The 13178-nt window shown below is 56.2% G+C and overlaps 1 protein-coding gene across 1 annotated transcript; it reads left to right on the top strand.

Moving 5' to 3' along the window:
* The first annotated feature begins 6002 nt into the window (after positions 1–6002).
* Positions 6003–11235, top strand: LOC128333936 (interleukin-36 receptor antagonist protein-like). Its single transcript, XM_053270051.1, has 4 exons — positions 6003–6106; positions 7600–7722; positions 8615–8739; positions 10759–11235. Exons 1-4 carry the CDS (start codon positions 6040–6042, stop codon positions 10972–10974), a joined length of 531 nt encoding a protein of 176 aa, XP_053126026.1. The 5' UTR covers positions 6003–6039; the 3' UTR covers positions 10975–11235.
* Positions 11236–13178: the final 1943 nt, after the last annotated feature.

The following is a 13178-nucleotide window of genomic DNA, read 5'->3' as shown; positions in this document are numbered from 1 at the left end:
GGGGCCCAGAGACAAGATTTTAAAATGCCCCCCCCCCGAAGCTCAGCTCATGAAGTAAAGAAATCTTAAATGAGGCTGAATCGTGGTGACAAAAAGCATAGTAAAATATAACCTATGTGGCACAATAGAACATCATCCTAAATTATTTTTAAGAAGGTTTTGTAAATTGTGGACAATGCAAGTCATTGAATGGTCCTAGAGAAAGACCTGCTGTTCTGGTAGCTCCAGGTCTTAACACTCACATCAGTTTCGCAGGATGAATACAACTGAAGGAAGCCTGGGTGGGTTCGCGGCTGGGGGGAGTCAGTCATGTGACTTGCCTCGGCGGGGGGCAAGGTAGTGGGACCCCAGACAACTGTCTCCCCTGGCCCTATGATAGTTATGCCCTTGCTTCACTGTAGGCTGGTGGCCATTCATATTTTCTGTCCACTGGAACATGTTTTCAAGGCTGGACTGTCCATATTCTCCTTGAAACGTGTTTATCTGCCCCTCCTCCTGCTCCACTTGGTTCAATGGATTTGCGGTGTGTGTGTGTGTGTGTGTGTGTGTGTGTGTGTGTGTGTGTGTGTGTGTGTGATGTGAACATTTTCTTTTGCCACTTCTTGGCTGCATTGTGCAAATCTGGCAGCAGGGGGAAGCATCGTTCCAAAGCAAAAATCTAACTTTGTCTTCATTATTCTTGCACAGTTTTGCACAAGAAAAATCGGGCGGGGGGGGGGTTAGAAAAAGAAAAGAGGGGGAGTGGGGGGCGTGAAGAGATCCTTTGGAGTGACAAAACAAGGGAACTGCTTACTGGGGGGTGGGGAGCAAAGGAATCCTGGGAGAGCCAGGAAGGGGGAAAGACAGAAACTGGCATGCCTGGGGGGGGGGGAGAGGAGGGAAGAGGCGGAGGGGAGGGGAGTGCTCCTCCACTGAGGACTGTGGGATTGCACAGAAGTACATGAATCATGATTCCATTCAAGGGGCTTCCTTTTAAGTAAGTGACTGTTCTCTCTCCCTGCCGTTTGCCTTGTAGTAAGCAAGTGGGATTGCACAGAAGTAAATGATTTAGTTCAATGGACTTCCTCTTCAATAAAAGTGCATGAGAAAGGGTTGGATTCTTGAAATCTGCTCAGCTGCACTAGTATGAGTCTCTGGCCAAAGGAGCAAATTAAAAGGGGAATGCACAAAAGAACCCCAGTGGAATAATAATAGTAGTAGTAGTAGTAGTGCCCAGTGAGGCACTACCTTGGCGTGGTTGTGGGGCTTGCGTGCTCCGAGGAAGGTGAGAGCTATGCCAGAGGTCCAACCATACTGGACAGGTCTCACCAGAGGAGCCAGACAAAGAGTGCCTCTCCCATCAACAATATGGTGAGACGTAACTTTAATAAATATATACCAGATCGGTCGTCGCCCGGGTCAACAAGGACCGTGCCAGGTGCTATAGTCACTCAATGGCGGGAACACCATACAAGCCATAAACACCTGGGCTATACCTGTTATCAGATACACTGCAGGGATAATAGACTGGACCCAGGCAGAGCTAGAGATGCTGGATCGTAAGACCAGGAAAATCATGACCATCAATCATGCTCTGCACCCCCGCAGTGATGTCGATAGGCTCTACCTCCCTCGCAGCTCAGGTGGAAGAGGAATGCTGCAAGTCCATCAAACAGTAGAGGAGGAGAAAAGAGGCCTTGAAGAATATATCAAGGACAGTGAAGAAGATGCACTTCAAATGGTCAAGAACGAGAAACTATTCAACACCAATGAAAGAAAGCAGGCCTACAAGAAAGAACAAGTCAAGAACCGAGCAGAAAAATGGAGAAATAAGCCCCTGCATGGACAATATTTGCACAATATAAGTGGAAAATCAGACATCACCAAGACCTGGCAATGGCTTAAGAATGGCAACTTGAAGAAAGAAACAGAGGGTTTAATACTGGCTGCACAAGAACAGGCACTAAGAACAAATGCAATAAGAGCAAAAGTCGAAAAAACAACAAACAGCAAGTGCCGCCTTTGTAAAGAAGCAGATGAAACAGTGGACCACCTAATCAGCTGTTGTAAAAAGATCGCACAGACTGACTACAAACAAAGGCATGACAAGGTAACAGGGATGATACACTGGAACATCTGCAAAAAATACAAGCTACCTGTAGCCAAACATTGGTGGGACCATCAAATTGAAAAAGTTGAAGAAAATGAAGATGTAAAAATATTATGGGACTTCCGACTACAAACAGACAAACATCTGCCACACAATACACCAGATATCACTGTAGTCGAGAAGAAAGAAAAACAAGTCAAAATAATCGACATAGCAATACCGGGGGATAGCAGAATAGAAAAAGAAATAGAAAAAATCACCAAATACAAAGATCTACCAATTGAAATGGAAAGGCTGTGGCAGAAAAAGACCAAAATAATCCCAGTGGTAATTGGCACCCTGGGTGCAGTCCCAAAAGACCTTGAAGAGCACCTCAACACCATCGGGGCCACAGAAATCACCATCAGCCAGTTCCAAAAAGCAGCTTTACTGGGAACAGCCTATATTCTGTGATGATATCTATAACAATTGACAATAAAATTCTGGCATCCCAGGTCCTTGGGAAGGACTCGATGTCTGGATAAAACAAACCAGCCAGTAACACCTGTCCGACTGTGTAAAATAATAATAATAAAGAAACCCCTCCAACCTCCTCCCTCCCCCTCCATATCCCCTCCCTTTCTGTGCTGACAAGCTCAAGTTATATTGGAAGCAAGCGGAGGAGGACAGAGGTGTGCGGTGTGGGATCTGTGGGGAGGAAAGGAGGGGAAAGCCAAGATTTCTCCCTGCCTCTTTCAGTCCTTGTAGCGAGGGGGGTGGAGGGAGCGGGGGTGGGGCAAAGAACTGTCCATACGGCAACACACTGCAATGCATGAACTCCGTTGCAAGCCTCCCTTCCACGGAAAAATACAGCTACTTTCCTGCAGTGCTATTTCCACATTATAATGCAGCATTAAAATTCAAAACAAGGCATGGGAAATATGTGCAGCTCCCTACTGATAGTGCAGTGAGCATGATGTCAAGACACTGGCAATATGGAGGGGCACTTATTTATTTGTTTGTTTGTTTAATCAAATTTGTGCACTGCCCCAAACTTTCATCTCTGGGCAGTTAACAATAGCATAAAACCAGTTAAAAACATATACAAAAAACTTAAAAACAATTTAAAAATTTAAAAATAAACCAGAGATTAAAACCCCAAAATATTAGGAAGCTGAGAAAACTTGGGCGAAAAGATGGGTTTTCGGGTGTTTTTTGAAAATTGCCAGAGATGGGGAGGATCATAGCTCAGCAGGGAGCACATTCCACAATCTCGGGGCAGCGACGGAGAAGGCCCGTCTGTGTAGCCACCAAACGGGTTGGCAGTAACTGGAGACGGACCTCCTCAGATGACTTCAGTGGGCGGTGGGGCTCGTAGTGAAGCAGATGCTCTCATAGATACCCAGGGCCTAAGCCATTTAGGGCTTTGTAAGTTATAACTAGCACTTTGTATTTTGCCCAGAAACCCATTGGCAGCCAGTGTAGCTCCATCAGTAAAGGAGTAACGTGGTCTCTCTCTCTGCTGCCGTGACAGCAATTTCAATGTTCAAAAGAACAGATTTCGCTCCCCTCCTCCTTCCTCGCTTGCTGCTGGAGCGGCAGATCCGTGGCCACCTGCGGGCGGGCGGCAAAGAGCTTAACCCACCCCTGGACAGAGCACCTGCCGACCTCTCTGCAGGGAGCTGCAAGCAGCCTTGCCCAAGAAGCCCGAGTCCGCGGGGCAGGAGCAGGCAGGCCAGGCGGGGACAGAAGCTCTGAGGGGCTCCCTCCCTTTGGCCCAGCCAGGGTGCGACGACACTGGAGGGTGGTGGGGAGGGAAGAGATGGTGGGCGGGGGTGAGCCTCGAGCGTCTTCGCCCTTGCCCAACATGCCCTAACTAGGCCGGTGTTTGCTAAGAGGCTAATTATTTCCTGGTGCCGAGTTATTAAAATGGCCCTTGATGTCCACATCTGGCTGCAAATTAACTGAGCTCACTGATTGCTTCTAAGTAAAGCTCTTTGATTAGCTGCATCGAACTCAGAGTTGCCCAAGTCCTGGGAATCCTCATTGCTCAGCTGGGCAAAGTCAGGGCTCCTCCGCGTTGGGGAGAGACCGTCCTGCTTGCCCTCCTGCCAAGCGGAGACTCCTCTCCTTCCTCAGCAGGCGGCCGCCAGCCTCACGCTCGGCCTGCTGCCACTGGGTGGTGGCGTCTCCTCCCCTGAAGGGCTTCTGGGTTGGGGTCTCTCTCTCGACCCCCAGAGCTCCCTCTTGCCCAAGCTGGCCACGGCCTGGGAAGCCATTTCTGGGGCTGATTTCAGTCGGCCAGCAAAGCCCCTCTCTCAGCAGCAGCAGCTGCGGCAGAATCAGGTCTCCCCTTGCAAGCATTTCAGCAGGTGGGAACCACTCTTTGGAGGGGTGGGAGGTTTGGGTTTGGGTCACAGCCGCTTGTGACATCCCCAAACGGAGCCTTGATTTAAAGCTACAAGGCAGGAACTCGGGAATCCTGGTGAGGTAGCACAAGGGCGCTCTGGTGCAGAACCACTGGAAGTAATTTTTAAAAATTGGGGAAATATTCCGAAACCACACATGCGCTGCGCATACACTTCTTCCTTGCCTGCCTGGGCACAGGTGAATGAACCAATAGGAAGTAGGTGGTGGGGTGCCCCACCTCCTCTGCAGCCCTATTGGCCAGACATGGGTGGGGAGAAGCCGGCCATGTGAACAAGTCAAGGTTGGGCATTGGGGCAACTCGCAGGAACAGGATCGTCCACCACAAGAACCATCAGCAAAATGTGGGTCAGATTTGCTCCTATTTCTGCTTCTTTGTGTTTATACACACTAATCTATGACTTGATATACTTTCACCCGAACTTGTCCTAAATCACACCACCATCTGGAAACCTCCATGAGGAAGAGAAACGGGTCCATGGGAGTGCTTCCACCTCTGCTTGCTCACAGTCAACGACTTGGACCCTGTAACTCCAGGGAAACTCTCCTCCTCCTCCTCCTCCTCCTCCTCCTCCTCCTCCTCCTCTTCTTCTTCTTCTTCTTCTTCTTCTTCTTCTTCTTCTTCTTCTTCTTCTTCTTCTTCTTCTTCTTCTTCTTCTTCTTTTCTATCAATGGCTACTAGTCAGAGGGCTGTGGGCCACCTCCAGCCTCAAGGGCAGGGTGCCTCTGAGTACCAGTTGCAGGGGAGTAACAAGAGGAGAGAAGGCATGCCCTCAGCTCCTATCTGTGGCTTCCAGCGGCATCTGGTGGGCCACTGTGCGAAACAGGATGCTGGACTAGATGGGCTTCCTTGGGCCTGATCCAGCAGGGCTGTTCCTAGGTTCTTATGCTCAGCAGGGCCAGCCTCGTCTCCAGCTTGTGCTTGTCTGACCTGCTTTCCCGGCTGTTGTTCCAGGACAGGCTTGCTGTGCTTCCTGCTGTCCTCAGAGTGCCACTCAGGCGTGCTGGCCATGTGCACATTCCATGCCTGAAGAGAGCCACCCTGTCAGTCCGGGAAGCAGCAGCTGGGAATGTGTCCCGGCCTTCCTGCCGCCTGAGTTTCACTGGGCAGATCTCTCTCACCTGTGCCAGGGCAGCAGCCAGCCCAGCGGGAAGGAAGGGCGGCACTCCATCCAGGGAGGGGCAGCAGCAGGGAGGCGCCTGCTGCTCCTGGCTGACTCCAAGCCACACCTGCGCTCTGATCTGGGGGTGCCGACTCCAGGAAATCCTGGGGTGGCCAGAGGCGTGCCCTCCATTCCAGAGGGCTGACATCAGCTGCTCCCAGCCCTGGCTCTCCCCCTTCCTTCCTGCACAAGTGACTCAAGGGCAGGAGCACTGCCCTTCCCTCCTTCCCTCCCGCCGCCCCCACTGGTCTGTGGCTCTCCATCTGTGGGCGTGCACCCGGGAGGATATAGATGCCCAGCACCTTGCACCAGCCCAGTCTCTTCTCAAGCTCCGGACTGAGCATGGAGCCAGAAACATCGTGGAGGCGTGGGCCCCCAAGCATGCATCCCAAGAAGGCGCAGAAGGACCAAGTCATGGAGGACTTGTGGCATAAGTTCTTGCACCCAGGTGAGATTCTGGAAAGCTCCTCCAGGCGCCCTCTGTGCTCAGGATGCAGCCATAGTCAGCCAAGAGCCAGGGGGAGCCTCCCGTCCAGGCAGGGTGGGGTGGGGGTTGCAATGTCCCAGCAGCAGAAAGGTCTGGAGGGTCTCCAGCAGACCCAGCAAATCAGGTGAAGCAGCTGTCACTGCTAGGAGGGGGAGGCAGCTTCCCCCAACTCCCCCCCCCCCCGCCAGAGACTGTGTTCTGAAGGGCTTTGAGAGGGGCTACCCTTGAGCTTAGCAGCAGCCTCCTCCTCCTCCTCCGCCATGCTGGGGCCGAGGGGGCAGCCGCCCCTTGCTGTTTGTGCTTCCCGCTCTCCTCCTGGCCTCTGCCTCTGAGGGCCCTTCTGCTCACGGTCTCTTTCCTCTTCTCCCTGTCTCTGCTCAGTCTCCCGGGCACCTGCTGGTGAGGCAGCTCAGACCTTCTCGGGACTTTTGCTCCGCGGCTCCTGCGGAAGACCCCTCCAGGCTGAAGCCGGGCTGCGGGGCAGGAGGCTTCTCTCTGCCTTCTCTGTCAGTCTTGCTTTCAGCTGGAGAAAGCCCCCCTGGCAGAAGCCCTGCCCTCCCCCCCCCCGCTCGTCTCCTCAGGGGGTCTTGGAGGGGCAGCTGGACCATGGCTCTCTCTCTGCCCAGTGTTTCCAGCTCGGGTGTCCCCAGGCGAGGCCTGCTCCGTCCAAGGCCCCACTGCTGCTGCCCTCCTTCCTCCGGCCCCCTCCCTGGCGGGTGGCGGCTCCCCCTCCCCCCCTCCTCACAGGCCTCCCTCGTGCCATGGGGCACCCAGATAAGGCACCCGAACTGCTGCACTTGGGGGGAGGCAGGCAGCAAGGATCCACCGCCCGGCTGGCAACCCGCTTCACACCCCTCCTCCCTCCCACCCTGTAGAGGCAGAGAACCCGCTGCGTGGCCCCCCCTGAGGCAGGGCTGGTGGGCTCGGCTCTGACTCCGGGGCCCCTCTCTGGGCAGTGCCGGGGATTGCAGGAGGCCTCCGAATGGGCACCCACCATGGAAGTCGGCATCTGCAGACCTCAGTCATCAGCCCCGTCACAGGAGCTGGGAGTCCTTCTGGGCCCAGGATTTGGGTGTCTTCTCCTGCCACTGCCTGAGAGGCAGCCTTGTCCAGGGTGGAGCTGGGCTCAGGCCGCCTGAGGGTGTGTGCAGAAGCAGGGCATGGTTGGGGAGGCACGGGCCCCCATCTAGAAGTGTGAGCACTGGGAGAGATTCCCCTTAGTAGGAGATGGAGCCGCTCTGGGAAGAGCAGAAGGTTCCCTGGTGGCATCTCCAAGAGAGGGCTGAGAGAAACTCCTGCCTGTAACCGGTAAGAGAAGCTGCTGCCAGTCTGTGCAGACAATAATGAGCTAAGTAGACCAAGGGTCTGACTCAGGATATGGCAGCTGCCTATCTTCCTATGTTCCTATGATCACTAGCAGACCGGCACTAATCCTGCGTTTCCCCTGCAACCAGACTCTCATGCTACTCGACTGGAAGAACCGTTTACCTTCCTCCTCCGGGATACAGAGCAGAAGGTCATCTGTCTGCAGGGAAACCAGCTGGTGGCCGTTCCAGGAGCTACGAACACGACCCCAGGTGAAATGGGCCCCCCACCCCCATTGCGGGCTCAGTGTGCAGAGGGGGGCTCCTGCTCAGTGGACCCTCCCACCCCACCACACTCAGGAGGACAGTGCTGTAGGCTGGCCTAGAAAGACTGCCCCTTTGGCGATCCCCGGGGTGGGGGGCACGGCGCCCCCTCCCAAAGGGCCTGCCTGGGCCTGAGCTGTCACACCACAGCTGTGGCCCAGGCGGGACTCTGAGGCTAGAAAGGGCCAGAACGAGGGGCTGCCTCCTTGGACGTGGCCCGGCCCCTCCCTTGCCCTGGCCTGGGGTCTAACTAGGAAGGGTGGCCCTCTCCAATCTGCATCAGGCCCACTTCTCCCCCTCAGGGGCCACCTGGAGCTTCTCCAGATGACGGCTTGGCTGCAACTACTTTGGCAGGGTGGGTGGTGCTGCACGTTCACATATCGGCCAGGTTTGCCCCGAAGTCCTTGTGATATTTCAGGGAGCACTTCAGGCACGATTCGGGTTTTCCACTCTGTGTTGGAACTTAGTCCAATTTGTCCCCCGGGTAAAAAGGTCCTCTTTTTGGCCTCAGAGAATCCGTTATGCCCCGAACTTGCAGCAAAGCCTCGCGGTGCCCCCAGGGCCAAGCCTGCTGTCTGGCAAAGCTCCAGCCCTCCTCCCAAGGACAGGGCTGTCCTCAGAGAGCCCTGGCAGGGTGCAGGGGCCCCCGGGGCCAATCAGCCAGTGCGGGGCTCCTCCCAGTTCATTCTAATGGGGGTCAAAAGAGCGGGGCCCGGGGCAGCCCCCCTACTTGCCAGGCCCAAAGGACAGCCCTACCCAGGGAGGCGGTTGCCCAAATGTGGCCACTGGTGGCCGTCCTGGCTCTGCTCACCTGCCCGGCCCTTTCTCGTGGCTTCTCCAGAGGTCATCAGTGTGGTGCCCAATCGCTTCTTGGACCGCAGCAACTACCCCATTATTATGGGTGTGCAGAAGGGGACCCTCTGCCTCTCCTGTGGGACATCCGGGACGCCTGCTCTGCAGCTGGAGGTGAGTCGGGCGCTGCTGCCCCCCCCCCGGTGAGGCTGAATTTCAGGCCCTCCGAGGACTGGCTGCTCGGGGGGGGGGAGCTTCCCAAAGGACGCCTCCTCAGCAGAGGGGTGCCCATTCTGCTCCCTCCCCAGGCCAGCGGGTTCCCTTTCGGCATCTGCACATTGGGGGGGGGCTGGCTGCGGGTGGGGTGGGGGCTCAGGGGCTCAAGGACCCTGCCGGAGAGCAAAGAAGGGAGGCGCTTGGGCTGCACCTGTCTCAGGCTTACTAATGTGAGGCCTTCTGGATTCCAAGAAGACCCACACCCTCCAGGGGCATAGCAAGGTTTGAGGGGGCCCAGAGACAAGATTTTAAAATGGGGCCCCGCTCACGGAAGCTCAGCTCATGAAGTAAAGAAAACTTTACTGGCTGAATAGGCTGAATAGTGGTAACAAAAAGCATCTATCTATCTATCTATCTATCTATCTATCTATCTATCTATCTATGTGCCACAATAGAACATCATCCTAAATTATTTTTTTAAAGGTTTTGTAAATTGTGGATGATGCAAGTCATTGAATGGTCCTAGAGAAAGAGATGCGGTTCTGGTAGCTCCAGGTCTTCACACTCACATCAATTTCGGAGGATGAATCCAATGGAAGGAAGCCCGGGTGGGTGCGTGGCTGGGGGAGTCAGTCATGTGACTTGCCTCTGAGGGCCCCCAGACAACTGTCTCCCCTTGCCCTAGGATAGTTACGCCCCTGACACCCTCCTTTCAGCTTTGGAAAAACTCAAAGCAATTCATGACAAGACCATTCGGACTCAGAAATCAAAGGAGGAGACCCACGACTTAAGGATAGGGATGGGAGTGTGTGTGGGGGAGCCCAGCAGCAAGGCGCCCCTCCTCAGTCCAAGGGGGGCATCTCCAGGGAACCTAGGCTGACAGCCTTCCGTGGGGGGGGGGCAGCTTGCCCCCCGCCGCTGCCACCACCACACGAAGGCTCTGGGCACTGAGGTGGGCTCGGGGATCAGCAGTGGGTCCTCCTGGGGCCTGCTGGCCCCTGACGCCAGCCCTCCCTCATGTCAAACAGGAATGTTGCCTGCTGCTGCTGCTGCTGCTGCTGCCGGGGTTCCCTTGTCAGGCCCAGGACAGGCTCTCTGGGGAGGAAATTCCCCGGCTGGTGCCACCACCGAGACCTTTTAAAACACCTCTGTTAAAATTCCTGCAGCTTACCCCATTGGAGAGGGAGACCACGGCCCCCCAAGAAAGGGGGAGATTCCAAACCACACCTTCTCGGCCCCCTTTCGGTGCTTGGCTCCTTTACACCAGCTTCGCCTGCAAGTGGGGCTTCCGGCCTGGCTGAGAGTTGTCCCACCAAAGGCCTCTTTGAGGCTTGCTCTGTTTTCTCTGCTTCTTCACGGCAAAGGCCTCTTTGGCGGCTCCCAGATATATCAACGGAAATGTTCTAGAGCAGCTTCTAGGGTCGACCTGCCCCAGGAGTGGCTTGTTCTCTGGCCTCTCTCCCACACTCCACCAGTGAGCCACGCTGCCTGCAGGCTGGTCATTCGTCAGGTAGAGCTGCATGGTTTACCGTGCAGCTCTACCTGACAAATGGCCAGCCTGCAGGCAGCATGGGGGGGAGAGGGGGGAGGGAGAGAGAGAGAGGAGCCAGCCGAGTTGCCTCTCCCCCCTCCCCGCCGCTGTCTCTGGTCTGCCCTCAGGACGGGTTCCCTTAACCATGGGGAGGATGCCAGAGGAAGTTGTGCCATGGGGTGAGCCCCCAGCCAAGGGCAGCTCAGACAACTCGGCCTTGGGCTGCCTCACAGACACTCTGGCTGGCAGCAGCCAAGATGAGCGCCAGGCAGGGCTGGATTCCGGAAGCTGAGTGTGGAAGGGTCCCCCGGTGCCTCTCTGCTGCAGGCAGGCAGCGGCCTTGCCCTGCTGGGCATCTGCGGTGGGCCCCCTTTGTGAATGGCGCCCCAAGGGCTTGGTGGGGGCCATGGCTGAGCCTGCTGAGCGGCCTGTGTTTCCCGCCTTAGGAACGAGACATCATGGACCTGTACAACAAGGAGTCTGAGAGTCGGTGGTTCACCTTCAGCAACACCAAGAGTGGGGACACACACCGGTTTGAGTCGGTGGCCTACCCGGGCTGGTTCCTCTGCACGTCCCAAGGGAAGGACCAGCCCCTCGGCCTCACCAACAGCCCTGGGGAGACCCGGATCACAGACTTCTACTTCAGGAACCTCAAGGAATAGCGGATGGGGCCTCCTGGGCAGATGCCTCGCCCAGCCGCCCTGCTGCTCTCTGGCTGAGCCTCCACTGGCCACTGCCCGCTCCTTCCCTTCCTCCGCAGACGAGTGTCCACCTTTCTTGCCCTAGACTGCTCGGCTTCCGTTGCGGGTGGCCGGCCTGGTGCTTCCCCTGGCTTGGCTTCTTTGGCCACCCAGTGAGAGCTGACCCCACCCCCAGAAGCCGCCTCCTTGGCTGGGTGGGCAGAGAGTTTATTACAGTCCATGACCCGCAGCCATTCCAAAGCAGAAAGAGATGCTGTCCTTCACCGAGGAAGCCTTTCAAGCCCTGTGGCTCCCTCCCTCTAGAGAAGAGACCGGTCTGGGCACAATGCCCCATGGAGGGCACAGGGGGGCGGACAAACAGCACGCGCACACACACACACACCCGGAGGGGCCACTCAGCCAGAGCTCTCACCAGACCTGCACACAAGCACCACATGAGCCGAGCCGGGAGCTTGAGCCTCTGTTTCCCTGCTCAACCCATCCGTGCCAGGCTGTCTGGATCTTGCCCCTGGAGAGATGTCCAGATTCCCACCCTCTCCCAGCTCCAGAGCTGGACTCCTGCCTGCCCCACCCCCACCCCTGCACCCCAGAGCGTTGCCTGGATATGTGGAGGGAAGGGCTTCCCACCTTCTCACCCCACGGGCAGCGGCCTCAAGGGGCCCCGGGGGCCAGAATCCTGGCCCTGCCGCCCTCCTCGGCTGCCAAGCACAACGCCCTCCCCAACTTCGGCCAGTGCTGCTCCGGGGTGGGAGTTGATCCCGAGCAGGACTTGCTCCAGCCCAGCCCACCTTTCCCATCCGCAGCCAACCAGGGGAGCTCAAGCCCAGAGGCAGCCTGGAGCAGTGGCCAGGAGCCGGGGCTTGCTCCAGGGTCAAAAGGCCCGGGAGGCCCACAGGAAACCCACCGCAAGTCGTGAGCTGGAGAAGATGGACCGGAGGATGAGCGTGTGACAAGGACACCATTCCCATGGAGGAATTCGCCGGCTGAAGCAAAGGCTTTGGACACTCTAAGATGCTGTGGTGCCTCCTTGAGCGCTCCCCCGGCTGGCTGCAGATGGGAAAGGTGGGCTGGACTGGAGCAAGTCCCGCTCGGGATCAAGTCCCACCCGGAAGCAGCACCCGCCGGAGGGGGAGGGCGTTGTGCTTGGCAGCCGAGGAGGGCAGCAGGGCCAGGATTCTTGCCCCCGGGGCACCTTGAGGCCGCTGCCCGTGGGGTGAGAGGGCAGGAAGCCTTTCCCGCAACATATCCAACCTTTGCTTTGAAATATATGATAGCATATCAAATGCTTGAGTGAAACTTGTGATGTATCTAGAGATGAATCTGCGGCATCATCAAAACTGAGCAATCATATAAGTTGTTTTGAGCTTGACGTGTTGTTTGGAACCCAGCAGAAATAATGCTGGTTAAGGAGCAAAGAGAACCAGAGAGGGAGGATGGGTGGGCCAGATTGGTTGATTGCCAGGAAATTTAGGACCAACCTATGGAAGTCCTTTTTCACACAACACATCATCAACTTGTGGAATTCTCTGCCACGAGATGTGGTGACAGCCAACGACCTGGATGGCTTGAAGAGGGGCTTGGATAACTTCATGGAGGAGAGGTCCATCAACAGCTACTAGTCGGAGGGCTAAAGGCCACCTCCAGCCTCCAAGGCAGGATGCCTTTGAGTACCAGTTGCAGGGGAGTAACAGCAGGAGGGAGGGCATGCCCCTTTCAGCTCCTGCCTGCGGGCTTCTTCCCAGCGGCATCTGGTGGGCCACTGTGTGAAACAGGGTGCTGGACTGGATGGGCCTCCTTGGGCCTGATCCAGCAGTGCTGTTCTTGTTCAGAGATGGGAAGGACACATACCACAGAAATGAAGATGGCACATGGTTCATTATGGGCAAATGTCCCAGACTCTTGGGCTGGAAGACGGGAAATGATGCCAGTTAGGACCAGTTAGCACAGTCACCCTACCTGGTCCCTCGTTAGCCGGGAGCAGGGATTCCCAACAGGGGGTACGAGTCCCCTGGCTGGGGGTACTTGAAGGGCTCCCAGGGGGTGCTCAGACCCTCCAGCCTCCCCATGCATTGCTGCTGTCACGCAATTTGCTCTCCATCTGAGGACCGCTGGCTTTCTGGCAGTGGCTCACCCCAAGGAGCCAGAAGAGGCCCCTCGTAGTGCTC

This window comes from Hemicordylus capensis, chromosome 8 (assembly GCF_027244095.1).
Source record: "Hemicordylus capensis ecotype Gifberg chromosome 8, rHemCap1.1.pri, whole genome shotgun sequence".
NCBI classification, from domain to species: Eukaryota; Metazoa; Chordata; class Lepidosauria; order Squamata; family Cordylidae; genus Hemicordylus; species Hemicordylus capensis.
The sequence above is the reverse complement of the archived record's forward strand: the minus strand, read 5'-3'. Positions and strand labels throughout refer to the sequence as shown.

Excerpts from the sequence above, each read along its gene's own strand:
- LOC128333936 (XM_053270051.1), top strand. The coding sequence starts at position 6,040 with ATGCATCCCAAGAAGGCGCAGAAGGACCAAGTCATGGAGGACTTGTGG. Across the intron at positions 6,107-7,599 it reads GCATAAGTTCTTGCACCCAG|ACTCTCATGCTACTCGACTG; the intron begins GTGAGATTCTGG and ends CCCTGCAACCAG. Across the intron at positions 8,740-10,758 it reads CGCCTGCTCTGCAGCTGGAG|GAACGAGACATCATGGACCT; the intron begins GTGAGTCGGGCG and ends TTCCCGCCTTAG.